At 39.6% G+C, this 26,892-nt stretch overlaps 2 protein-coding genes and 1 long non-coding RNA gene across 4 annotated transcripts; 1 reads left to right on the top strand and 2 right to left on the bottom strand.

Annotated features, from left to right (window-relative positions):
* Positions 1 to 251: 251 nt before the first annotated feature.
* Positions 252 to 19,886, bottom strand: LOC106081356 (uncharacterized). Its single transcript, XM_013243248.2, has 7 exons — positions 19,655 to 19,886; positions 19,212 to 19,587; positions 18,964 to 19,149; positions 12,511 to 12,735; positions 12,272 to 12,434; positions 12,042 to 12,220; positions 252 to 924 (listed from the first exon to the last, which is right to left on the bottom strand). The coding sequence occupies exons 1-7, from the start codon at positions 19,884 to 19,886 to the stop codon at positions 327 to 329; spliced, it is 1,959 nt and encodes a 652-aa protein (XP_013098702.2). The 3' UTR covers positions 252 to 326.
* On the top strand, positions 12,161 to 25,848 carry LOC106081362 (uncharacterized). 2 transcript variants are annotated; one of them, XR_009396978.1, is made up of 4 exons: positions 12,161 to 12,454; positions 12,519 to 12,569; positions 12,630 to 13,032; positions 25,238 to 25,848. It is a non-coding gene; the product is annotated as an uncharacterized LOC106081362 (long non-coding RNA). The 2 variants fall into 2 exon arrangements; XR_009396979.1 differs by lacking the exon at positions 25,238 to 25,848 and adding an exon at positions 19,393 to 19,706.
* Positions 25,757 to 26,892, bottom strand: LOC106081346 (enolase-phosphatase E1). Its single transcript, XM_013243237.2, has 4 exons — positions 26,735 to 26,892; positions 26,387 to 26,667; positions 26,066 to 26,322; positions 25,757 to 26,002 (listed from the first exon to the last, which is right to left on the bottom strand). Exons 1-4 carry the CDS (start codon positions 26,813 to 26,815, stop codon positions 25,860 to 25,862), a joined length of 762 nt encoding a protein of 253 aa, XP_013098691.2. The 5' UTR covers positions 26,816 to 26,892; the 3' UTR covers positions 25,757 to 25,859.

Here is a 26,892-nt window from a genome sequence, read left to right as displayed (position 1 = left end):
CCACACGTCACCTATTTAACTGCTCAGCCAGACCCACTCGACTCAGATCCAGATCCCTGTGGACGCACCCCATCTTAGACGCAGAGTTCCTGGATCTGGACTCTCAACAGAATCAAGCAGACGAAAGATAGATAGACAGATATATTAATGTATGTATAAATTTGCGAAGGCAAAAATATATTGTACAAGCCAGGAGGAAGGAAAATGGATTTCGATGACCTAGAGAATTTTAGGAAAGAAAACCACTGTCATATTTTTTACATACTTATTAATTTTATTACATTCACAAGCTTATTGTAAAGTCTAAAAAAATCATTGATTTGTAACTACAAGAAAGCTCTGTCCAAACTGGACAATTCATCGCCGCTGTCATTTTCTACCACAACTAAATTCGGATTTGACTTCGTCGTATTCTTCTCCTCCGTTTTTCTTTTTCCCGCATTCGACTTAGAAGAATGTGGTGTATTCGTAGGACGTGTAGAGCAACGAGATTGAGATTTTGCAGCAGAATTCGCACCACCTCCATATACTTTACGCAGAGTATTTATTTTTTGTGACATTCTCCCCGATTCTTGAGATTTGTTATCGTTCGACATAGGCGATGATTCTGCAAAGCGTTCATAATCAATGCCTGGATCAGAGTGATGGAAAAGACCACGCCTACAACTGTGGCTACGCGAAGAGTTCTTTTTGCGTCTGGTTCGTTGATTAGTTTGACACATGTGCCGTCGTCCCTCTCTCTGACAATTGTGTGTCAATTTTCCTACATCGGGCCCCCAATGTGTCGGACCTTCTAGTAGTAGGGGCGCTGATTTCACTCGCTGTCTCATTAATTCCATATTAAGATCGTATTCACGCTTTTGTAGAGCTTGTTCTGCTTTTCGAGTGGCTAAGCGAAGTTTTATTATTTCTTGATGCGTTTCGCTGGAAGACAATATAAACAAAAAAAAATTAGAATGAACAATGTAACTTCAAGCGTATTGGTAGCCACCACTATAGAATGGGGAGTATATTCATTTTATCACTCCGTTTATAAAAGATTGAAATATCGATTAGTCTAAAAACTATATACGTATATTAGGGTGTCCCAAAAAACAAAAAGTATTTGGTTTGAATCGCATATCCATTTTTTTACCTCCACCATAAGATGGGGGTATACTAATGTCGTCATTCTGTTTGTAACTCCTCGAAATATTCGTCTCAGACCCCATAAAGTATATATATTCTTAATCGTCATGACATTTTATGTCGATCTAGCCAGGTCCGTCTATGGGTCTGTCTGTCGAAAGCTCGCTAACTTTGGAAGGAGTTAAGCTAGCAGCTTGAAATTTTGCACAAATACTTCTTATAGGTGTAGGTCGATTGGGATTGTAAATGAGCCATATCGGTCCATGTTTTAAAATAACTGCCATATAAACCGATCTGGGATCTTGACTCCTTGAGCCACTACAGGGCGCAATTTTTATCCAATTTGGCTGAAATTTTGCACGGGGTGTTTTGTTATGATGTCCAATAACTGTGCTAAGTATAGTTGTTTTAGTTTCGACAATTAAAGAGTTTTTGTTGAAATTACTTGCTAATGAAAAACTTTGTTTATTAAAATAATATTTCCTATATGTAGGCTTTGCATTCATTGTAGAAAAAAATTATGTATGTATATTGAATATAATACAGATTTTTTCATTCTCTTCGTAAAGCCTATTCAATAAATACGTGTTCAAATATTTTTGTATATTCTGCGTTTTTTATCGATTCTTGGATATCCTTAACAAAGGTTATGGGCCCAGAATCAAAGGATTAATAAAAATCGCGAAGTGAATTGCAAATATAGAAAATAAAAACATTTGTTGGAAAGGAAAATCGTTTAAAATGTCGTCGATTTTTCAAATAGAAAAGCTTGAAGAAGCGAATTATGATGGATGGAAAATCCATATGCGGTCTGTTTTAATTCATGCGGATTTATGGGATTACGTAAGTGGAGCCGCAGTAAAACCAACCGATGATGCCGGACGAACAATCTGGGAAAATAAGGACCAGAAGGCGTTGTCATCAATCCTGTTAAGTATGAAAAGGTCGCAATTGAATTTGGTTAAAAATTGTCCAACTTCGAGAGACGCATGGCTAACATTGGAAAAGAAATTTCAACCCAAAGGACCAGCTAGAATGATATATCTATTCCGCAAGTTATTAGCGACAAAGATGACCGAAAATCAAACTATGGCGGAACATCAATCCAATTTCAATAATGTAGTCGAAAAATTAGCTGAAATTGAGGTGAATATAAGCCAAGAACTCTTGTCGATTATCCTATTGGATAGTTTGTCCGAAGATTATGAAAACTTCGTAATCGCAATGGAATCCAGGGATTCTTTGCCAACATTGGAGGCCCTGAAAAACAAGTTAATGGAGGAATATGAAAGAAGGGCAAGTAAAGTCTACACAGAAGGCCACAAAGAACAAGCTTTTTTAACAAAAGGGAAAAAGAAGAATTCGGAAAAACGAAAACCAGATTTCAAGTGCTACAATTGCGGTAAAAAAGGGCACACGGCTCGCGATTGTAAATCTGGACGTACTACCTCGAATGCAATGCTTAATGAAGTAAATTGTAAAAACTACCCTCGAAGTTGCTGGGTATTTGATAGCGGTTGCACCAGTCACATGAGTTGTGACAAGAAAGTTTTTCATGAGCTGAAAAAGCATCGGGAGAGAATCGAGTTAGCAGCTAATTTCTATATTTACTCTGAAGGAATCGGGCAAGTATATTTGAAAACAAATGATCAAAACGTATGTTTGCGTAACGTACTGTATGTACCAAAACTAAAGTTCAATTTTTTATCGGTGGCAAAATTGACGGAAGCAAAACTGTCTGTGAACTTCGAAACAGACGTTGTGATTGTTCAAGATGGGGACACCGATTTGCTGATTGGAAGAAAGCAAGATCAACTTTACATCTACCAAACTACGGATGAGTCTCAAATGTGTGCCAAATTACTAAATAACGATACCTCGCTTTGGCATAAACGTTATGGGCACTTAAATATACAAAGTTTGAAGGAACTGGTAAAACAAAATATGGTCTATGGCTTAAATCTGAAACAAGTATCTCCAAAATTAGAATGCACAGTCTGCTGTAAGGGTAAAATTCATGCGGAACCGTTTCCAAAAAAGGTCGGAAGAGCATCAAAAGATGTCCTTGAATTAGTGCATACAGACATATGTGGACCAATGAGTGTTACATCTGTTGGTGGTTCCCGATATTTTGCGTTGTTCATAGACAACTACTCGAGGATGATGTTTGTCTATTTTTTGAAGCACAAAGGAGATATCTATAACGCCTTTGTAAGTTTTTTATCAATGGCAGAACGACAAACCGGAAAAAAGTTAAAAGTAATCCGCAGTGACAATGGTCGTGAGTATTTGAGTACCAAATATTCAACATGTCTCGAGAAACTTGGAGTTCAACGACAGTTGACGGTCGAATATACGCCTCAACAGAATGGAGTGGCAGAAAGAGCCAATAGAACTGTGGTTGAGATGGCGCGATGTCTTCTTATAGAATCTGGATTGGATGAGTCTTTGTGGGCCGAAGCGATTGCTACATCAGTTTATTTAAGAAATCGAAGTCGAACTGTAGCCGTGGAAGGAATAACGCCTATGGAACGCTGGAGTAGTAAGAAACCTACCGTTGCTCATATTAAAACTTTTGGCTGTAAGGCAATCAGGTTGAATAAGAGACCTGGAAACACTAAATTTCGAGCAAAAGGGCTCGAATGCATACTTGTAGGGTACTGTTCTGAATCGAAAGCGTATCGTTTATTTGACCCAAAAACGAAGAATATGTACAAAAGCCGTGATGTTAAATTCTTCGAAGAGTCCCAGAAAAGTACAAAAGAAAAATGTGATGTATTTGAAACCCTTAAAACAACTGAAGAAGAAAATCTGCCCGTACTTATTGTATCTAATTCAAGTCAGCAAATCCAGGATAATTCAATTGAGGAAGCAAATGAAAGTCCAGAAACTGACCAAGTGGAAAGTGTTATAATGCATGAATCTGCTGTTGAGCCTGAAGACCAACCAATTGAAGAAACAAGAACTTGTGAAGCAAATGTAAAAGTTTTACGATCTGGAAGACGGATTGAAAATAACTTCATAAGAAATGAAAATGTTGAAATTCCGAAATCAGTTAATGAACTCGAACACCGAAATGACCGCGATCTATGGCTTGAATCAATGAAGGCGGAATATGATTCCATGATCCAAAAAGGCACCTGGAAACTTGTCGACAGGCCTGAAAATGAACCTGTTATCAAATGTAAGTGGGTATTTGCGCTAAAACATGATAAGAACGGGAATATAGAAAGATATAAATCAAGATTGGTCGCTAAAGGATGTAGTCAAAGATATGGAATAAACTACACTGAAACTTTTTCTCCTGTAACACGATACTCGACAGTTCGTTTATTACTGGCTTTAGCAGCAGAGTTCAAGATGTACGTACATCAACTGGATGTTACAACGGCGTATTTAAACGGAGAAATTGATGTTGACATATATATGAACCAACCTGAAATGTTTGAAAATAACGAAGCTCCACATAAGGTATGCAAATTACAGAAAGCTCTGTATGGGCTTAAACAATCTGGAAGGAAGTGGAACGAAAAGCTTAATGAAGTTCTAAAGAACGTTGAGTTCGAACAGTGCACACTAGATCCTTGTGTTTATACTTTGAACAAAGGACCAAATATCGTGATTCTCGTTGTGTACGTAGATGATATTTTGCTTGCAAGTTCAAAGGAGGAAGAATTAGAAAAAATTAAATCAAAGATTGGGCACTATTTGGATATTAAGGATAAAGGACCCATAGACTACTTTCTGGGGATGGAAGTTAAGAGAAAGACGCCAACGGGACCTTTGGAAGTTTCGCAAAGAAAGATGATTTTAGAATTGCTGCAAGAAGCACGCATGGAAAATGTGAGAAAAGTTAGCACTCCTCTAGATCCTGGCCAACAATTCAAGAAATGCACAGATGGTTGTGGTAATTGTAAGAAGGTTGATGCAAAAATGTTTCAATCTCTTATAGGTTCTTTGATGTATATTGGACTTTGTACTAGACCAGATATACTTCATGCCGTTACTAAATTATCACAGTTCAACAATAATCCACATATCGAGCATTTGAATGGATGTCACCATGTCATGAGGTATTTAAATGCAACTTCCAATTTGAGCCTGCAATACAAGTGTAGTGGTAAACCATTGCATGGATTCGCTGATGCTGACTGGGCAGGAGGATCAGATGACAGGAAGTCTTTCACAGGTTTCGTCTTTATATTGGCCGGAGGTGCTGTAATGTACGAATCTAAGAAACAGCAAACCGTTGCTCTGAGTAGCACTGAGGCAGAATATATGGCATTATCCTCAGCTGCTAAGGAAATAATCTATATCCGAAATCTTTTGACCGAAATCGGATTTTCAAGACTAGTAAAAAATGCAATTACACTATATGGAGATAATATTGGGTCCCAACAGCTTGTCAGAAATCCAGTCTATCATTCAAGAAGTAAGCATATTGACATCAAAGTGCATCACATAAGGGATGTTTATAAAGAAGGAAAGCTTGACTTAAAATATGTTTCATCCAATGAAAACACTGCCGATATTTTGACAAAATCACTAACAAAGGTGAAGAATCAAAATTTAAGTGGGAAGTTGGGATTGCAGTAAAAACATAAATATTTTTTCATTAAGGGGAAGTGTTGAAATTACTTGCTAATGAAAAACTTTGTTTATTAAAATAATATTTCCTATATGTAGGCTTTGCATTCATTGTAGAAAAAAATTATGTACAGCGGTCAAAAAAAGTATTCATCATTAGCAAAATTGATAATAAATTCACTTATTTTGGGTAATTGAAGAAAATTTAAAGTAAACAAATAATGCAGTTTTATGCAATAGTTTATTTTTCGTAATATGTTTTAAAATAAATTCAAAAAATAAATTTAATTAGCGCAAAAAATGCAATTTTATATAATAACACCAAAAACAGAACAAAAAAAGTATTCATCATTGATGTGCTATCATCAAAGTCAAATTCAAATATTATTTGGGAATCCCCCTTTTCTGTTTTATTTAGTAAAGGAGGCTTTGCCCTTGACAGCAAATATTTAATTTAATTGAAAATATAGTTTTTGTCAAAATGGGTCGTAAGCAAAACGAGGTTTCTGATGAGGTAAAAGTTTTGATAATAAAACACCACAGGAATGGTTTAACTCAAAAAACTATCAGTGAAATATTAAATAGACCACGATCTACTATACAATCCATCATCAGAAAGTGGACAGAAACGAAAACTGTTGACAATAAACCAAGATCTGGTCGACCAAAAGCACTTTCAGTTGGAGATGTGCGTTGGCTAGTGCGGCAAGTTCAGAAAACTCCGAAGACAAATGCGACCATTCTTCGTAAAAACACTATGGAATATTTAGGGAAGGAAGTTACTACACAAACAATTCGAAATACACTCAAAAGGCATAGTTACAGAGGAAGAACTGCACGTAAGAAGCCCTTTATAAATAAAATAAACCGAGTGAAAAGGCTAAACTTCGCAAAAATGTATGTAAAACAGCCCGAATCATTTTGGAAAACAGTCATTTTTGCAGACGAGAGCAAGTTTAATCTTTTTGGGTGCGATGGAAAGGTCATAGTGTACAGAAAACCAAATACAGAGCTTGAAGAACGAAACACAGTTGCTACTGTAAAACATGGTGGAGGTGGTTTAATGGTTTGGGGGTGTATGGCGGCTTCAGGAGCGGGAAATCTTGAAATTATTAATGGAGTAATGGATCATAAGTATTACATTGACATTTTAAAGAGGAATTTAAAAGATAGTGCTGTAAAACTTGGGCTTGGTAATAACTTTCAATATTATCAAGATAATGACCCCAAACATTCTGCTTTAAATACCAAGATGTGGATGCTGTATAACTGCCCCAAAGTCATTAAAACTCCTCCTCAAAGTCCCGACTTGAACCCAATTGAACATCTCGAACGCAAATTGAGAACGCGCAATTTTTCGAGCAAGAGTCAAATGCAACAGGTGATAATGGAGGAATGGACTAATATAGACCAAAATATAACCGCTAAATTAGTCCAATCGATGTCAAACCGTTTAAAAGAAGTTATAAGACGCGGTGGTCGAATAACAAAGTATTAATTTTTTTAAATTATGTTATTTATTTTTTTGTTTTTTTGCAATGATGAATACTTTTTTTGTTTAATTTTTTGTGTTCAGCTGTAAAATGGCCCTTTTTGTTCCAATAAATACTATTTTTTTCTTTAAAAACAATGAAATTGTGTACATATATATCACACAAGCACTACTGCATCATTAGTTTAATATGTTTTTATTCCAATTGTCTTTTGTAGACTTATTAAAAAAAAAAAACATTGAATGATGAATACTTTTTTTGACCGCTGTATGTATATTGAATATAATACAGATTTTTTCATTCTCTTCGTAAAGCCTATTCAATAAATACGTGTTCAAATATTTTTGTATATTCTGCGTTTTTTATCGATTCTTGGATATCCTTAACAGTTTTTAGTGAAATACCCTGCTACGAAAATAGTATATTTCATATAGTCGGCGTTGACAAAATTTTCACAGCTTGTGACTCTGTAATTGCATTCTTTCTTCTGTCAGTTATCAGCTGTTACTTTTAGCTTGCTTTAGAAAAAAAGTGTAAAAAAAGTATATTTGATTAAAGTTCATTCTAAGTTTTATTAAAAATGCATTTACTATCTTTTAAAAAATCCGCAATTACTTTTTGGGCAACCCAATATATCGCTTGACTAACAGTATAACAATAATAATGTCTCTATCTGAATCCCATATGATCTTTATAGGTCTATGAATTCGCTCGGAGGGTTTAGGGTCATTTACGTTTGGGTGTTAGATATACTCCATTCGTAAAAGTCTTTATTTCATTCCGATATTGTCATGACGTCCAATTAAGTAGTGTTTTCGTGATTGAGGTGGTCTCCTAGACACTTGATCTTGAAAAAAATATCATCATCGTGCTCTTCTCTCAAATACCATTTATTTAAACCCCATATTCCCATTGGTTTAAGGGGAGTTAATGGGATAAAGCGTCCTCGAACAATGTGTACTCTTTGGGGGGATGTTTTGGCAAAGGGACGGTGCCCCAAATACATGGCTCCACATTTGGATATCAGATTCGTATTCTACTCCCAAATAATAATTTGTATTGCAGCCGTTGAGTGAAAAGGAGGTGTTTTTATTTCACTCCTCAAAGAAAAAGAAAAGCCTTTTGGAGTAGGCTAGAATGCAATGAGTGCAGTCCGATTTAAGTTTAAGTTCAATGATAAGGGGCCTCCTTTTTATAGCCGAGTCCGAACGGCGTGCCGCAGAGCGACACCTCTTTGGAGAGAAGTTTTACATGGCATAGTACCTCACAAATGTTGCCAGCATTAGGAGGGGAAAACCACCGCTGAAAATTTTTTCTGATGGTCTCGCCAGGATTCGAACCCAGGCGTTCAGCGTCTTAGGCGGACATGCTAACCTCTGCGCTACCTGCGTGGCCTCCGAACAGGAACGAAGGGAGCGCGCTTTTGTTGAAAACCCATTTTCCACAGGATACGAAGGGACTCACGGAGACACCGGAATCTTTGAATAATGACGTCGATCGAAGGTTTATAATAACGGAATTTATGGTGAAGGAATCCTTAAGGAGCTTCAAACCATTTAAGTCACCCGGACCTGATGGAATATTTCCGGCTTTACTACAGAAAGAGGTAGACTATCTGGCCCCTCGTCTGGCCAAAATTTTCACAGTGTGCCTAGGACTTTCATATACTCCGAAAGCCTGGCAGGAGGCAAGGGTGGTGTTTATACCTAAGCCCGGAAAGGCAAGTTATGCGACACCAAAGGCCTACAGACCCATAAGCCTTACGTCCTTTCTACTCAAAACCATGGAACGTATTGTGGACACCATGATAAAGAATATGACATGCAGCGAACTGCTCAAATACAAACAGCACACCTATGTCAAGGGAAGGCCGGTGGAGACAGCCCTGCACGAGGTTGTGCATAAAATAGAAAAATCCTTCGATGGCAAAACTTACATACAGGCGGTATGCATTGACATCGAGGGGGCTTTTAACAATGTGCGACACACTGATCCAATCCTTAGACCAGTACCGGGTGGACCCGGTCCTTAGAGACTGGATAAACCATATGCTAAGGAACAAGTGGATAAATTGTGTGTCCCATTGCATAAATATAAGGGAGAATGTGGCACAGGGGGGCATTTTATCGCCACTACTTATGGTGACCACCATAAATGACCTATTACGGATGCTGACTTAGAGATTTGAACCCGTCTGCTACGCAGACGATGTTATAATACTTCTAAGGAGTAAGGATCCGAACGAGCTATGCAGAAGGGCCGAAAGGGTCTTGCATATGACTGGGCTAGACCCAGAGGTCGTAATGTTGACCTAGGGAAGACTGAAATATGCCTGTTTATGAGGAAGGCGAAAGTGGGCCAATTTAACGCACCACGTTTCGATATATGACAAGGTCAAATACTTAGGTGTGATCTTGGACACGAAACTGTTGGGCACTATGTAGACGGGCCGTAGGCTCGAAATGGGGCCTGAATCCTAGGATAGTACACTGGCTCTACAGGAGCGTGATTAGTTTGGTGGGCTGTTATGGATGCTATGCAACATAATGACCATACAACAGGTTCAGAGAACATACTGTCTTGGCATAGGCGGGGCGATGAGGACCACACCCACTAGGGCACTGGAGACTATTCTTGATATCCGACCCAATGACATACTTATTAAGTGTGAGGCCGCCACTGCGGCTATGAGACTTAGGCGATGGGAGAATGGATTGAGGATGGGAGCAGCTCATACCATCACGGTACAATCGAGGCGACGTTAGGAAACCTGGAAGGAAGGGAAGAGGTTTCCGTTCGGATACCTGAGATGAACCTTGAAGTCGAGTGCAAGGCACTGCTGCCATCAGCACAGTCTTGGATTGACGGAACGCTAGTATTTCCGTCTGAAAGATCATGTTACACGGATGGATCAAAGCTAGAGGACAGAGTGGACCTGGGGGTTTACATTGAGAACCCAGGGACTGAGATCTGTTTTAGACTGCCTGACCATAATACAGCCCTTCAGACGGAGATCCGGGCGTTCATGGAATGCGTGAGGTGGTGTGGTGCTAACGAGAGGACGTCGAGTGTGAAGATCTTTACTGACAATAAAATTGCCATCGGGGCAATAACAACCAGGACGGTAAGGTCACGAACTGTATTGCAATTTAAGTAGGAGATTAACGCTTTGAGTGCCGGGCCATAACGGAGTAAGGGGAAATGAAAGGACAGACGATTTGAAGGTGAAGGCCAGAGGACTGCCGTCAATAAACTTGGTTAACCCGAAGCCTTTCGGGTCGACGCATTCCGAGTTAAGGGAGTGGGCGACGAATGCGCATGCAACATTGTGGAACAGTGAAACGGTCGGTAGGGCGGCGAAAACCCTATGGGGGGATCCAGATCGTGAGAAGACGAGGCTATTACTGAAAGGAAGCAAGAAGAAGGTCAGTATAGCTATTGGTATCATAACGGGACACATTGGACTACGAGCTCACTTATGTATGTAAAATCGATGCGGCAAGTGTAGCATGTGTAGGGCATGCGGGAAGATGATGAGACGTTGGAGCATTTCCCATGTTCTTGCCCGGATTTCGCGGCTAACAGATACCGACACTTAGATGGAGACACAATACCAGACATTAACCAACTTTGGGGAGTGGTATTGAAAACAATCAAGAATTTTGTAAGTAGCACGGAATTCCTAACTTAAAATTTTCTTTTTAGAGTTTTTTTTATAGTTTTTAGAGTGCACAACAAGCCGATTACTGGTTTAGGTATATGTCCATAGTGGCATGGGGCGGATTAATATCTGCACCCTTCTTTCAACCTAACCAACCTAACCTCGAGGAGCCTATGTTTTTGCCAAAGAACGCAAATGGTCAATGTAAATGGCTGACAGAAGAAGACGATATTGGACTGGTATCGTCCTCAAGTCCCGAACCAGGTGTCTTCGTCAGAAGTCTCTGCAGACTAGTCGCCTTTTGGCTATTGGATCCAGGCACTCCATTAGTCGATGTTTCAGTAACAGACTTCGTGTTATCGCTGTTGTTGGGTCTTTGGAGTCCATCTTAGGCCTACTTCCGGTCTTTAATCTGCTGCTTCACTAGAAACAGACGGAGACAACCTACCGCTACAATGATAATTCCATTGTAGCTCTCCCTAAGTGGCTGTCAAATCTCAATGTAAAATACGTACCTATTACGAGGTGCAGAGTATTCCTGAGGAGCGACTGAGTTCCTTGTCTTGGGAAAATGTTTTTGGGTATATACAACATATACCCATAGAATAGTTGTTGTTGTAGACGTGGGTTGTACACTGAGGTGGCCCTTGTCGATGAAAAACTCCATCGGGTCAATCCGGTACGTAAAACCGACCGCTATGGAAATCGTAGCATTAAAAATTTAAAGATTTCGCTCTAATTAATCGTCCATCCTTTTAATCTCTGAAGCAAATATGTATCTCGGTAAAAATTTCCTAAAGATAGCGAACGTCAATCATAAGGAACAAAAGGAACCTAGGCGTAATTATTGTCAAAAGTAAGTTTAATAAACTTATTCAAATACCTATTACGCCTAGCTTGGGAACTATAAATATACAGAGATGTTTCGATAGGGGGCACCACAAGAAGCTGTGGGGTTACTTTGTACAAGTAACCTACAGTATCAGCTGATTGAAAAGCACAAATACCTAGGTCTCTTGGTGGATAGGAAATTAAAGAGACTTAATGCCTCTTAATACCTCACTATAGTAAGGTTAAGTGAGGCAGCGGCTAAGGGCGCCGTACTTCCCTAAATACAGTTGGCAGTTTTTCTTGCGAGTTTTTAACTTTATAAAGACATTCTTGATACTTACTTTAATGAAAGCGACTTCCATGCCGGTGTTTTACGAACTTCCCAATCAATTTGGGGTGTCTTATCGTAATAGGTGCAATTGTTCTTCAACTCTTTCACCTTCTTTCTAGAACATTCTACCCTCAATGTGGCCGCTAGATTTGGCCTAGCAACTGGATGTACAGGTGAAGGAGAAGAGTGCTGTAAATAACATAAATTATTACAAAGAAACCGTAATGAGCGTTTAGTTACCTTGGCAGAATACGTCTTTTTCGAGGAGTCCAAATCAAAAATTTTAAATGGGATTTTATATTTGTCTTCTTTGGTTTTGGATTTATTGCGCCTTTTATTATCCTCTGTTCGTTCAGTGGAAGAATCTGTAGTGGGAGTTTCTACAACAATTTGCGGCACATTTCTAAAGGAACACATTTAAAAGTAACGAGAGTTTAATATTGAACGTATGAAAGTCCATATAAACGTATTGTATTTACTCTGATAGTTCAGGTTTGGTGGTCTCCTGGAAATAGTTACTTAGTTTACTGGGATCCTGGTACGCATTGCTATTGCCCTTAAATGCCAATTTTTCTAATGTTTTTGTTTTATTACGTAGCTCGGCCAATTCTGTGGGATCGGCCAGTGAATTAAGATCATTGAAGGATAAAGTCTTTCTTAATCGTTCGCGCAATGTGGACGTAAATGTGCTTCTAACAGGCACCCTGTAAAAAATAATAAATATAAGAAAGATAATAATGAAAAGTTTCCTATGGATAGAAGAAAATCTGTGAGATAGAAAAATATGTAACGGCAAGTCATTTGTTTGTCTTTTCCAATGAACAACTATTAAACCCCATTTTGTAAAAACCGATAAGATGAATTTTAATCCGGATGATGTGCAATATTTCAAGGCTGAAAATGCGGTGGGACATATTGGTGGGCTATCTAAGTTATTTGCCTTCGAAATTGGATAATGTTTGTCATCGCTTCCAATATATCCATTTCAAATAAAGTGACAGGTGAGAAAAATAACATTAAATTTGGATAGCCACTAAATCGATTAGTCTTTTCCGAAGCCTGTGAAAAAAAAACAATTAAAGGCGTGCTAAGTTCGGCCGGGCCGAATCTTATATACCCTCCACCATGGATCGTATTTGTCAAGTTCTTTGAATTGCTTTTTCAAATAGAAAACACCAGTCATAGAAAAACACCACCTCCAAAATTTCAGGCAAATCTAGTATAAATTGCGCTCTCCAGAGGCTCTAAAAGTTAAACTGGGAAGTGGCATCTATATCAGGTTATATACCAATTTAGACCATACTTGGAACAGTTGTTGGAAATCGAAATATGCAAAAGAATTCTATTGGGTTGCCCAAAAAGTAATTGCGGATTTTTCATATAGTCGGCTTTGACAAATTTTTTCACAGCTTGTGACTCTTTAATTGCATTCTTTCTTCTGTCAGTTATCAATTGTTACTTTTAGCTTGTGTAAAAAAAAGTATATTTGATTAAAGTTCATTCTAAGTTTTATTAAAAATGCATTTACTTTCTTTTAAAAAATCTGCAATTACTTTTTGGGCAACCCAATAATAGGGTGGTCGGTTTATCAGGATACGGACTGATTTCAAAATTAAAAATTTCATGCAAAATTTCGGCCAAATCGGATGAGAATTGCGCCGTCTAAGACCACATAAACTATATATATTCTTGATCGTCATGACATTTTAAGTCGATCTATCCATGTCCGTCCCTCTGTCGAAAGCACGCTAACTTTCGAAGTAGTAAAGCTAGGCGATTGAAATTTTGCACAAATACTTTTTATCAGTGTAGGTCGGTTGGGGTTGTAAATGGACCATATCGGTCCATGTTTTGATATAGCTGCCATATAAACCGATCTTGGATCTTTACTTCTCGACTTCTTGAGCCACTAGAGGGCACAATTCTTATCCGATTTGACTTTTTGCATGATGTGTTTTATTATGATTTCCAACAACTGTTGAACTCCGTTCCACAAATTTAGAAATAAAGATATGAACATATTGAATACCTTATGAAATGAATTCCTAGACACCATAAATTTGACAAAGCGGTCACCTTAAAACCTTTCATTGTCACAAAAAGAAATTTAAGTTAACATGTTGTCCCTTTTATTGCTGAATTAAACTTAGACTAATTGTTTTATGTTCTAAATCACTATGTCTCCCTGACGCTTTGTATTTTAAACCCACTTCCGCTTAAACATCTGAACTGGTAAGCTACCGCCTTTCACAATAAACCTCAAACACTAGCACACTGTACATTGAAACCTGCCTTTTTTCACTTTTTCTTCATTACACCGATTTACATATCTGGGAGCCTTATTTAAAATACAGTCCATTCTAGCTTGAGAAATTACCCCGGATTTGTACATGGTCCTGTGCTGAGTATGGTTGAAATCGGTCCATAACCAGATATAGCTGTCATATAAACCTATCGGGGGTCTTGACTTCTTGAGCGTCTAAAGGGCCGATTTGGCTGAAATTTTTGTGGTTTAAATTCATAACCTGATATATATGCTACAATATATAAACCGATCTTGAATCTTGACTTCTTGAGCCACTAGAGGGCGCAATTCTTATCCGATTTGGCTGAAATTTTGCATGAGGTGTTTTGTTATGACTTCTAACAACTGTATCAAATATGGTTCAAATCGATCCATAACCTGATATAGCTGCCATTTAAACCTATCTGGGATCTTGACTTCTTGATTTGGCTAAAATCCGATTTGACTGAAATTTTGTACAACGGCTTCTCCCATGGCCTTTAACATACGTATCATATGGTCCGAATCGGTCAATAGCCTGATCCCATATAAACCGATTTCTCTATTTTACTTCTTGAGCCCCTAAAGGGCGCAATTCTTACTCGAATTGGCTGAAATTTTACACAATGACTTCTTCTCCACATTCTCTTCAATTATAGTCCGAATCGGACCATAACTTGATAGAGATCCAATATTAAATCAATTCTTTTCTTTTATCTTTTGTTTGCCTAAAAAGAGATATCGGGAAAAGAACTCGACAAATGCGATCTATGGTGGAGGGTATATAAGTTTCGGCCCGGCCGAACTTAGCACGCTTTTTCTTGTTTATTTCTATTTTTGTCAAAAGAAACATGTATGAAAAGTTGGGTATGCCTACGAGACCGATATGTAAGGGAAAAGCTGCTAGAAAGTCAGTCATCGTTAGTGGCGGTACAAGAAGGCAACAGTGGCCATTACTAAGTGCCACCGAATTTATAGGTACATATGTAGTCACAACCCGTGTTGCCATTTTTGGTAGGTTTTTATTCTCCTGGTAGCTTGGGAGACTGGCCTCACGTTTTGGTAGGTTTTTCCAACATATAAATAGCAAGTTACTTACTGAAAAATTGCCCAGTAATAACTCAAAATTATTTCATTTCTGTGTATTCGTTAGGAGTACAGAAACATATACCGCATTTTTGGCTTGTAGAACATTTGGTAGGTTTTGGTGGGGTTTGGTAGGATTTTTCTTAAATTTAGGTAGGAAATAATTTTCTTGAGTGGCAACACTGGTCACAACATATTTTGTATTAATATTGGTTGCCCAAAAAGTAATTGCGGATTTTTCATATAGTCGGCATTGACAAATTTTTTCACAGCTTTTGACTCTGTAATTGCATTCTTTCTTCTGTCAGTTATCAGCTGTTACTTTTAGCTTGCTTTAGAAAAAAAAGTGTAAAAAAGTATATTTGATTAAAGTTCATTCTAAGTTTTATTAAAAATGCATTTACTTTCTTTTAAAAAATCCGCAATTACTTTTTGGGCAACCCAATAGAATGAGGTATACCGGCAATATTTGTAAGCATTATATTTACAAGCAGCCTTTCCACGATATCAATCATGGTTAGGTTAGGTTGAAAAGAGGGTGCAGATATTAATATGCACCATGCCACTATGGACATACACCTAAGCCAGTAATCGGCATGTTGTGCTCTCTAAATACTAAAATAAAAATAAAACCTCGAAAAAGGAAATTACGTGCTACTTACAAAATCCTTAATTGTTCTCCAAGCAACGCCCATAAGTTGGTTCATGTCGGGTATTGTGTCCCCACTTAAGTACCGAGTGAGTTCTTAGTCCTATGTGTCTCGATATGATACCGAGAATTATACTGACCTCATTCTTACTTCTTTTCAGTAATAGCCTCGACTTTTCACGATCTGGATTTCCCATAGGATTTTCGCCTTCCTACCGACCGTTTCGCATGCGCATTTGTCGATAACGCTCTTAACTCGGACTGCGTCGACCCGAAAGGCTTCGGGTTAACCAAGTTTATTGACAGCAGTTCCCTGGCCTTCGCTGCCAAATCGTCTGCTTTCTCATTCCCAGTTACTCCGCTATGGCCCGTCACCCAAACGATGTGGATCGTGTCATCCTCAGAGAAGGCGTTAATCTCCCTCATACATTCCAAGACTGTTCGTGATCTTACTGTCGCGGATGTTATTGCCTGTTTACTTTCCGTAAAGATGTTCATACTCGACGTCCTCGCGTTAACATCACAACACCTCACGCATTCCGTGATCGCCCTGATCTACGCCTACAGGACCTTATCATGGTCAGGCAGTCCAAAACAGATCTTAGTCCCTGGGTTCTCAATATAGACCCATGATCTTCTAGATGGCAATACTAGGGTTTCGTGAATCCAAGACTGCCGCTGGCAGCAGTGCCTCGCACTCTACCTCAAGTGTCGTCTCAGATATTCCAAGTTTCCTATCGTCACCTCGATTATACCTCGATGGTATGACCTGCTCCTGTAGACTATCCACGGATTAAGGCCCCATTTCGAGCCTACGGTCGGTCTACATAGAGTCCAAAATCTGTGAGCCTTTTGAATGTGACACTTCCAATACGGTTTCCTGTCCAAGACATGTGTAAGCCGTCTGAATGTGACACTTCCAATACAGTTTCCTGTCCAACATCACACCCAAGTATTTGACCTTGCCAGGTTTCGAAATCGTTTTTTAGAAGCAACGTGGTGCCCTTTGGCCCACTCTGTCCTCTAGTTTTGATCCTTCCGTGTAACTCTGTCCTCTAGCTTTGATCCATCCGTGTAACATGATCTTCCAGATGGCAATACTAGGGTTCCAGCAATCCAAGACTGCCGCTGGCAGCAGTGCCTCGTACTCGACCTCAAGTGTCGTCTCAGATATCCCAGGCTTCCTATCATTGCCTCGATTATACCGCGATGGTATGACCTGCTCCTGTACTCTATTCATCCTCCTATTGCCTTAAGTCTCATGGACGCAGTTACTGCCTCACACTTAATCTGTATGGCTATGGGTCGGACATCTAGAATGGCCCCCATTGTCCTAGTAGGATTGTTCCTCATCGCTCCGCCTATGCCAAGGCAACATGTTCTCTGAACCTGTTGTATAATCCTAACGTTGCACTTTTTCTCCATTGCAGTCCATCAAACTACTGAGGCGAAAGTAAGCATTCTTCTCTTCTTCTCTGGATTAACATTGAGACCTCTGGGTCTAGCCCAGTCATATGCCATATGCAAGTCCGTTTCGGCTCATCGGATCCTTACCCCTTAGAAGTATAATAACATCGTCTGTGCAGCATACGGGTTCAAATCCCTCCTCAGTCAGCATCCGTAATAGGTGGTTTTATGGTGGTCACCCATAGGAGTGGCCGCCTGTGGCGTGCCTTGTGCCACACTCTCCCTAATATTTATGCCATGAGACACACAATTTGTTCACCTTTTCCTTAGCATATGGTTTATCCAGTCTCTAAGGACTGGGTCCACCCGGTACTGGTCTAAGAATTGTCGGTCCGCACATTGTTAAAACTAGAGCTGGCAAACTATCGACAATCGGAACATTCGATATTTTCCATATTTTTTTTTTCATAATTAATATCGTTAGTATCGATACTATCGTTAATTTCCCATTACCTATATATCAAACGAAAATGAGAAGTAAAAATCAGGAGATCGATTTATATAAAATCAATATCAATGGACAGACAAAATTAAAAATAAAACCAAGATTAATAAAGTTAATTGGAAGTCATGAGAGAAAATGTTAGTCTAATCGGATGAAAATTGCTCCCCCTATAGGCGCAATGTATCATAAAGGATGCATTCAGTGTGGAATTGCTTATTTTTAAATAACTTTTGCGATAGTATCCATCGGAAAAATATCAATCGATATTAAGTCAAAAAATCAATTATCGATAGTATCGATAATGCCATCGATATTTTGCCAGCTCTATATTCACTGAGGTGATTTTTCTCACAAATTGCATTTTCGTTAAAAAGTATTTAAATATTCTAAACGCATTTCAATGTGCCTGTACACGTCTCTTAGTTTAAATGAGTGCAAATGCAAATGTTGCTCATGAACATTCTATTAAGGAACAGGGGTAGACTTCTCATATATCAGTGAGTGCAGTCCGATTCAAGTTTAAGCTCAATGATAAGGGGCCTCCTTTTTATATCTGAGTCCGAACGTCGTGCCGCACTACGACACCTCTTTGGAGAGAAGTTTTTAAATGGCATAATACCCCACAAACGTTGCCAGCATTAGGGCGAGAAAACCACCGCTGACAAATTTGTTATCATGTTCTAGCCAAGATTGAAACCTAGGCGTACAGCATCAAACTCTGCGTCACGGTGGCCTCCTTACAATTATGACATAATAACGCTTCCCGTTATATGACGTTTTCAGTAAAAGCAAATCCAGATTTGTGACGAGAATTCGAAATCTTTTTAATAAATGAGCATTGCTATTAATCGAAATTGAAGGAAACATTGGTAGAGATTTCGGTCTGTGTGTTGCCGAGTGAGTTAGGATCACAAAAACCGATCCTAACTCCTCGAAAATGACGTGCGGAACAAGATAGCATTAAGCCGACGATTTAATGAAAACACAACACTTCTACTCACTTTTCGTTTGAATGTCTTATGACATTTTCGCTTTTTTCTCTTCTTTCTTTCGATGGGCTACGTGTAAAGGAGCGTGACTCTGATCGATTTAACACCGAGGAAGTTGCAGGTCTCCTCAACTCAGATTCATAGTCTTTAAGAGATTTTCTAAATCGTTCCACTTCTTCGTCCAAATCTTTTTTTATGCTGCAATTAAAAAAAATGTCGTTAAGAATTAAAAAAAAAAATAACTTTTCCCCCTTAAATACCTTTTGATATCGAAAATTCTCTCAAAAGTTTTGCTATCCGTCAATGTGTATGCAGAATCTGGCACGGTGGATCTATTATTTGTTGTATAATCCACAATACTCTCGGATTCTTGCGATTCCGACTGATTCTCACTACGAGTTTTCGATTTGTTCGATTTCTTTTTCTTCTTGCCCTTCTTAGATTTCTTAATGTGACAGTGCGAAGTCATGGAAGAACTTGTGGTGCTAGTACTGCAGCGGTCGTCTAGCACTATGGTGGTGGTTGCGATGCCGCACGAATTCGCTGGTGTCGTTCTAAATTCACGACAGGTGCTTCTCAGTGTATCCAGTGTTGAATAAAATTCCTCCTCGGTTAAGTGAGTCAGTTCGCCATAATCTGTAAAGAGCAAAGAAGGAACGGTAAATAAAATAGTTGGATTTGGGAAGCCCCATATGAAAGTAACCTGGAATGCTGTCATAGAACTTTGTCAGGGACCTTATGCCTCCACATGACCACTTAAGGTCTGTTGTCGCTGTGTCACAAGTTTTTGTTGCTAAGGCTGTTGTTGGAGTCATGGATAAGCGTCCCAAATACATTCTGGGCCTATTGTAAATTGGAGCTGGACAATTATTGCATGGGTCAATGGGCACTTTTAAGCACGAATTTATAAAGGATCTTCCCGAATGTGATGCCATTGTGAAGAATTGTTTTGCCTATTAACAACAAAAATTGGTGTTGTGGTAAATCCTGGCCACCGTTTGTACACTTGGTCGTGTTTGCTTGTATGGCCTAAAAGGTTGCCTAGGTAACAGGGCTAATTTGTTTACCTTTACCAATTGACTTAATTTCGATATTCCTTATAAAAGAATTTATTGTGGTGCTATTTTTGCTATTGTATCAGACAACAAGGGTTACTTTATGGTTGTACTCGTACGCACCAAAGTTTTTTTTCTTTTTGCTTATCTATTCTGGGGCATGCAACACATGCTGAGAGTAGTAAATTTCTAAGACAAAACAAAGTCTGCACGCAGACAGGCCATTGTGGTATAGTTTTCCAACAAAACAAAGAGAGTTTCTTATGGACACGCTTTGGTAAGAGGTTTTTTTCGCGTGGAGACACTGTCTGTCATAAAGTAAAGTGGAAACATTCATCAAAATTTAGGGAACCCATATGTTGGTATAAGTTGTTCAAAGTGTAGTTAACATGCAGGAATTTTATTTATGTATGTTCAAACGAAATAATGAAGATATCACCACTCGCTAAGGCATGGTATCAAAATTATATCCCTCAGGATAAGGCAAGCAATCGTTGACTGATGTAAGTCCTTTTAGCATGGCGCTCTCTTTAACATAAACACAAAAATTGCTAAGAGTTTGGGATCAGGAGTGTTTGAGTAGTAATCCCATGGTAGCACTGGATTGACCCGTTGGAATCCTTCATCGGCAAGGGCTGCCGTCTAGAAGTACGTGCAAATTCAATCTTGTCATGAACATTCCGTTTAGAAACTGGGACAAACTTCTCACAAATCAATGAGTGCTGTCCGATTCAATTTTAAGCTCAATGATAGGGGACCCCCTTTTTATAGCCAAGTCCGAACGGCGTGCCGCAGAGCGACACCTCTTTGGTGAAAAGTTATTACATGGCAAAGTACCTCACAAATGTCGCCAGCATTAGGAGGGGATAACCACCGCTGGAAATGTTTCTGATGTACCTGCCAGGATTCGAACCCAGGCTTTCAGCGTCATAAGCGGACATGCTAATCTCTGCGCTACGGTGGCCTCCTCAGTGTACGTGTATGTCCTTCTTTCGTCAAGGGAGAGGCACATTCCGGAGTGCCTTCTCCTCACGCTTTTGGTCCGTGCCGGGATTGAAAAGAACCCCGGACCCTGGTTCTGTTCGGTTGCTAAGAACCGCCTCCATCATCGGTCAGTATCGGTGAGGTGTAACCGGTGTATTCTGTGGGTGCATTTCCGATCTTGCTCTAGCCTACGTGGGTATAGTCGCATTGAATAAGTTGCAAGGTAGTGTGTGAAGATAGACAGCAGTGGGTCACAAGCGCCGTTGCAACTATCCGCAACCTGTTGACGCTAGCAGATAAGCTTCACGTGAGAACAATGAAACCCACACAGATCGGTGTGGTGCTTATAGATATCCCGTGCTGCGTCCTCGTCGTAGGACTATGTGCAGTGGTACTCGCGGACGAGCGTAAAGGGATTCGTTGCACGGACCCCATTAACCTCAGAATCAGCGAGCTGGGTCTGAAAATCAACAACATTAGCAGAATTAAGTGCTGGAAAACTTGAAGCAATGTAACTTAGGTTCCGATTGAGTCAAGCTGTGGTCTACTGTTAAGTCACTCTCGAACTCCGGTAGACGGGAAGACATAAACTCACTCACTTTTGGCGACGTAACTGTGGCTGATCCGAAGAAATGCGCCAGGTTGTTCAACCGTCAATTAATTGTGCATCCCGAGAGTAACAGGGCAAGAAGAGAGCCATTCGTCGTATCCGAGCCGATGGACAGCCACAACAATTTACCGTGGACGATGTTATGCATGTCATCCGTGGCGCCAAATCATCCAAGGCGTTAGGCCCGACGGAATCTCTACACTGATGCTGAAGAATCTGGATTTACCTGAAGTCGAGTAACCTATAACTGTCCTCAATCTCCTGCTCGGTTTAACCTCTACCTATCCTCCATTCCACCCCCCGAGTGCTTATTGACATTTCAAGGTTTGTATTTGTTGTAGCCACATTTGCAAGTGGATAAGGCGATCCTCGTCAAGCTCTTATAGGTGAGCAAGCTCATTACGATCTAAACGAACGATCGCCATGGGAACATGGTGGCTGTTGGTTTTTTAAAGACGCCAATATCTCGTCTTGTCGTATGAGCATCATTGACACTCAGTATTTAAACAGGAGCCGGTGCGACCCGGCCTCTCACTGAGACTCTCCATTCGATACCGCTGATTGTCCACGACTGCAGTTGCAGCTACTCCGCATGGAGCATTCCACTATCCGCAACCTGTGGACGCGCTCGGTAGCTCCAATGTTCCAATTTCCTCTTCTGTGAGATGTCAACCTACATATCAAACGAAGCAGAAGCCATTTTCGTCGGTGAAGATGCATGATGTCGCCATTATGTATCCTCCATCTCCAAAAAGTTCGGTATCCGACAAGATGGCTATTGAAGAAGATGGTGGTGTTCCTAGGCCAGCTACTGGAATCACGAAACCAGAGAGGGCAATTGAAACCACCGTAGTGAAAATCCAACTCAGTAGAAAAGTAGAAGTTACATTTTCTAAATTTCTTCACTCGAAGAGTTTTGTTAGTAAAAAAGTAAAATATTATTAAATGCAGCTAGGCCGACTCATATATACCCTCCACCATGAATCGGATTTATCAAAATTTGTGCCTGCACTTATTTAATGGGATGCTTGTAAATCCCATCAAGAAGTGCTATGTGACAAATGCTTTCATCTTAATGATAAGAGACCTATATTTCATAGCCGAGACCGAATGGTGGACACCACTTAGGAGAGAAGTTCAACATGGCTAAAGACCTAAACAAAAGTTAGACAATAAAAACCGCTTAAATGTTTTTCTGATATTCTCGCCTCAATTCGAAGCCACGGAGAAACTACTATGGATTATTTGAGGTCGTAACATTTTTATATTGGATAACAATTGCTTCCTATCGATATTGGAAAAGTCAAATGGGGTTGACGATTAAATCCTGCTGTGGGACAATAACCACGAAGACCAGTTCCATGGCAGGCGGTTGTATGTACCGTATTGAGCCAATAGAGTCCTTCATCGGCAAGGGCTGCCGCCTCAGTGTACAACACACTGCTACAACCACAAAGACTGTCCAATAACACCCCTGTTTTGAACTCGGCTAATGTGGGCGGTAATAGTGTACACAGTAGTCGTGATGCTAAGAAAATTCAGGAACAAGGATTGGGTGAAGTAGTGACACCTGCATCTTGGCTACTGGCAGGAATAGTTAAATCCCTCTGCACTATTCCCTCTTACTCGAATTCTTTCTTGGACTCAGTAGCGCCCATTTTCAAGACATCGGAAACTGTCAGAGTGTCTAGAGACGGATTTGAGTCTGGTACTCCGGATTTGAGTCAGGACTCCGGTACATCGAGGGTCTTCAGCATCAGTGTACAGATTCTTTTGGGGCCAACTTCTAGGGTTAGGTTAGGTAAGAGTGGCAGTTCTTTACTCACTTAGGCAATTTTAGGTCCATTGTGATACCACAGTAGCGACAGACCAAGGCTTCTGGCAGGAATCGAACCCACGACTCCTGCACTGGTAATCCAAGCACGCTACCAACTTGGCTACAGGGGCTCCCTTCTACGGTTATTATGATAGGAATCACATATCCTATCACGCTTGTCTGCGAGTCCTGCCCCCTGCACCGTAAAATTAGTCCACAAATTTATTTAATCAGTTTGCATAAAATGAGCAGCACCCATGTTAAGTAAGCTCAATTGCTTTATTTTTGAAGACTGTAGGGTGATTAAAGTCCTCGTTTTCTCAGAGTAATTAAATTTTCTACTAGTGTGGGTTTTATAAGCGTGCATATCGATAGCTTAATAAAGAAAGGGTCTAACTCGATTTCTTGTTTCAGGAGAAGGAAAAAACTTAATAAATTTTTTTTTTTTTTTAAATTTTAATTAAAGCGGTATGCAATTCTCTCATTAATTATTTTATTCTTAAAAAATTTTTATTGAATGCTTCAAAATGTTGTGGTATTATAGTCATATATGGTCAAACGACTTTGACCAAATAAATGAAAAATTTTTTTTGTTTTTTCTATTTAAAATTCCATTAAAATTTTTGTTGTATCTGAAATTGTACTGAATTTATCTAGTTTTCTCATCTCCTGTAAAGAAATGACCTTAAGTGCCTTTTTACATTAAGCAATCGCTATGTTAGGAGCCACTTGTTTCCGCCCGCCCCTTACCGGGAAACAGGAGCCTATAACTCATGTTGTCATTCCCTGTATCTTTAAACTGATATATGATAACTTCCATTCCCACTAGTACAAGGCTATTTTTGAATTTGAATTGCTTCGATATTGCCTTCAATTTACGGTATATGATGAATATCATGCCCACTAGTACGTGGCAAGTTATAAAGGTCTGTAGGCCTTTGGTGTCGCATAACTTGCCTTGTCGGGCATGGGTATAAATAACACTCATGCCTCCTGCGAGGCCTTCGGAGTATATGTAAGTCTTAGGCACGCTATGATATAGTGGTTAGATGGGGCTCCAGATAGCCGGCCTTCTTCTGTAATAACGCCGCAAATATTCCACCAGGTACGGGTTACATAAATGATTGAAAGCTCCGGTTGTCGCTCTGGTAATTTGATTGTATTCCTTGAGACGTGTGTAATACACATCCCAATAATCTTCCGCTTTATTGCGATGTGCCTGCGGACGACGTGTCTACGGACCATTTTTGCAATATTGCGAATCTCTCCAATCACAAAGGGTTTTTCTTGGTCTGATTTCCTTTCTCGAAGAGGACAATTATCTTCGAAAGATCCCACTATTGAAGTTATAGTCCTGTTGACATTGTCGTCAATGTCTTCCATGCTTGGTCAATCTAAATTATATTGCCCAAATCTTCTTCTGATTGGTCCTCCGAATTTTGTCCAGTAGCTTTGCAACTTATTACGTTTTATTGGGGAAGTACTAAATTCACAGTGAGCGTGTAATATTTCGTTCCACTCTAGTGAATTACCCACTTTTTGATGTAAAAGTCAATTTATTTAAAAAACTATATTCAGCTGTGGTTGACATATAACGAGGTCAGCCTTGACGAAAAACGAGAAAACGTGTTGAGAAGCACTTTCCCACTTTTCAACAATTAAAGGAGTTTGGAAATTTGGAGTTTCTTTATAGATAAGAAGCAATGAATTTCCCAATTTACTTTTTAATCCTTTTCAGTGAGTCGGGTCTTCGTATTCCAGCAGGTCATCAATAGGGTGATTGCATTTAACTTTAAATGATTATTTTTCCTTTTTTTTAAGATGGCAGCCCCAACTTTAAATCAAAGGCCCTTTAACGGATGAACCGATTCATAACAATGGAAGCGAGTGGAGCCGACATACACAAAATCCCCAAATGTCCAACATAACAATCGTTAACTATCCCCCGAAATCCATGCAATTTTCAACGTCCCTCTCGTCGATCTCGTTGAAGCCCGTCCGCTATTCCCTCCAAACCGATCCACACTATCCCTCCAACCCAGCCTGCTCCCACCCAATCTCCTCTCTCACAGGCTCCTCCTTTTTTACTCTCTCTATCCCCCTCCTACCAACCGTTATTTACGCAATCCCATAGTAGCCGGTTGTACGTACCGGATGGACCCGATGAAGTCCTTCATCGGCAAGGGCTGCCGCCTCAGTGTACAACACACTGCTACAACAACAACAACCGTTATTTACACTGCCCCCTCACTTCACTTCCTCTAAATGGGCCAATTCAAAAATTAATTGGATCAATTAAAAATTAATCGGCGCAATTAAAAAATTATTTGGAGCAATTAATTAGGTGACTGAAACCGATTTTTATTTTCTGTATGTGATGATGTTCTGTGTATGATGTTCTGAGTAAGCACTTATCAAATTGATCAAATTCATTCAATAATGTTTATTTTTGTTTGAGCTTAACGTTGAGCTTTTCAAAATCTTCGACAATTGTGAATTGTGATTTATCATCGTCTGTCAATGGGGCATTGCCCGGCCTTGAGAGTATAACAGTTTGTAAACCAGCCTGACGTGCTGCTTCAGCCTCTGGTAAAAAAAAAAAACAATTATCAAAGGAGTAAAATCTGGAATTCGTTACAAAGTAATTACCTTTTATTACATCGGTTAGAAATAGAATATCTGCTGGGTCCTCGCCCAAATCTTTGGTAATGTTTGTATACGACTGTGTTTCTTGTTTATGGCCACTAGTCGTATCGAAATGGCCGTTAATGTATGGCAGCAGGTCGCCAAAGTCACTTTGCCCGAAAAGAAGTTGCTGAGCTTTTATGCTGCCACTAGAGTAGATTGCCAAGCGTAATCCTGATTCCTTCCACCGTTTAAAGGCTGCCGGCACATCCGAATAAACACTGAAATAAAATGTGCATCCTATTAATTCGCACCATCCACAGATTCCATTAACTCTCAACTTACTGGCCTTTAATGTCACCACAGTTGTACCCCTTTTCCCACACCAATCCTTGTAATCTCTTTAGAGGTCCCAGTTTCAAGTCTTTATCAATAAGGTAGTTTACAAAATCGCTTACTGTAGATATGCCAAACGATTCTTCTCCCAGATGAGGATTTTCATTGCTATACGCTTCAAATTCAGGCAGCTCTAGTAAGTCTTGAACAATTTCGCTGGTTTCCTTGCTAATCCAGGTCTGCTCCAGGTATCCTTTTCTGTGCGATTTAGCATATGGAAAGAGTTTGTCCTGACCAAAACATAGAAATTGTCAGAAAAATTATATTTTAAAATTTTCCTCCAGCAAAGACATTTACTTTCACAAAACTAATTGATGTAGTTGTGCCCTCAATATCTGAGAGGATAATTCGTGCCGTAAGCTCTTTAGTCGGACACATGTCTGCAATCTACTATTTACTTTTGGTTTTGTATAAATAAAAAAATATAAACAGAGATAAGAATCTCAACAAAAAAA

Source organism: Stomoxys calcitrans, chromosome 2, assembly GCF_963082655.1.
Source record: "Stomoxys calcitrans chromosome 2, idStoCalc2.1, whole genome shotgun sequence".
In the NCBI taxonomy this organism is placed as follows: domain Eukaryota; kingdom Metazoa; phylum Arthropoda; class Insecta; order Diptera; family Muscidae; genus Stomoxys; species Stomoxys calcitrans.
This window is presented reverse-complemented; position numbering and strand designations above follow the sequence as displayed.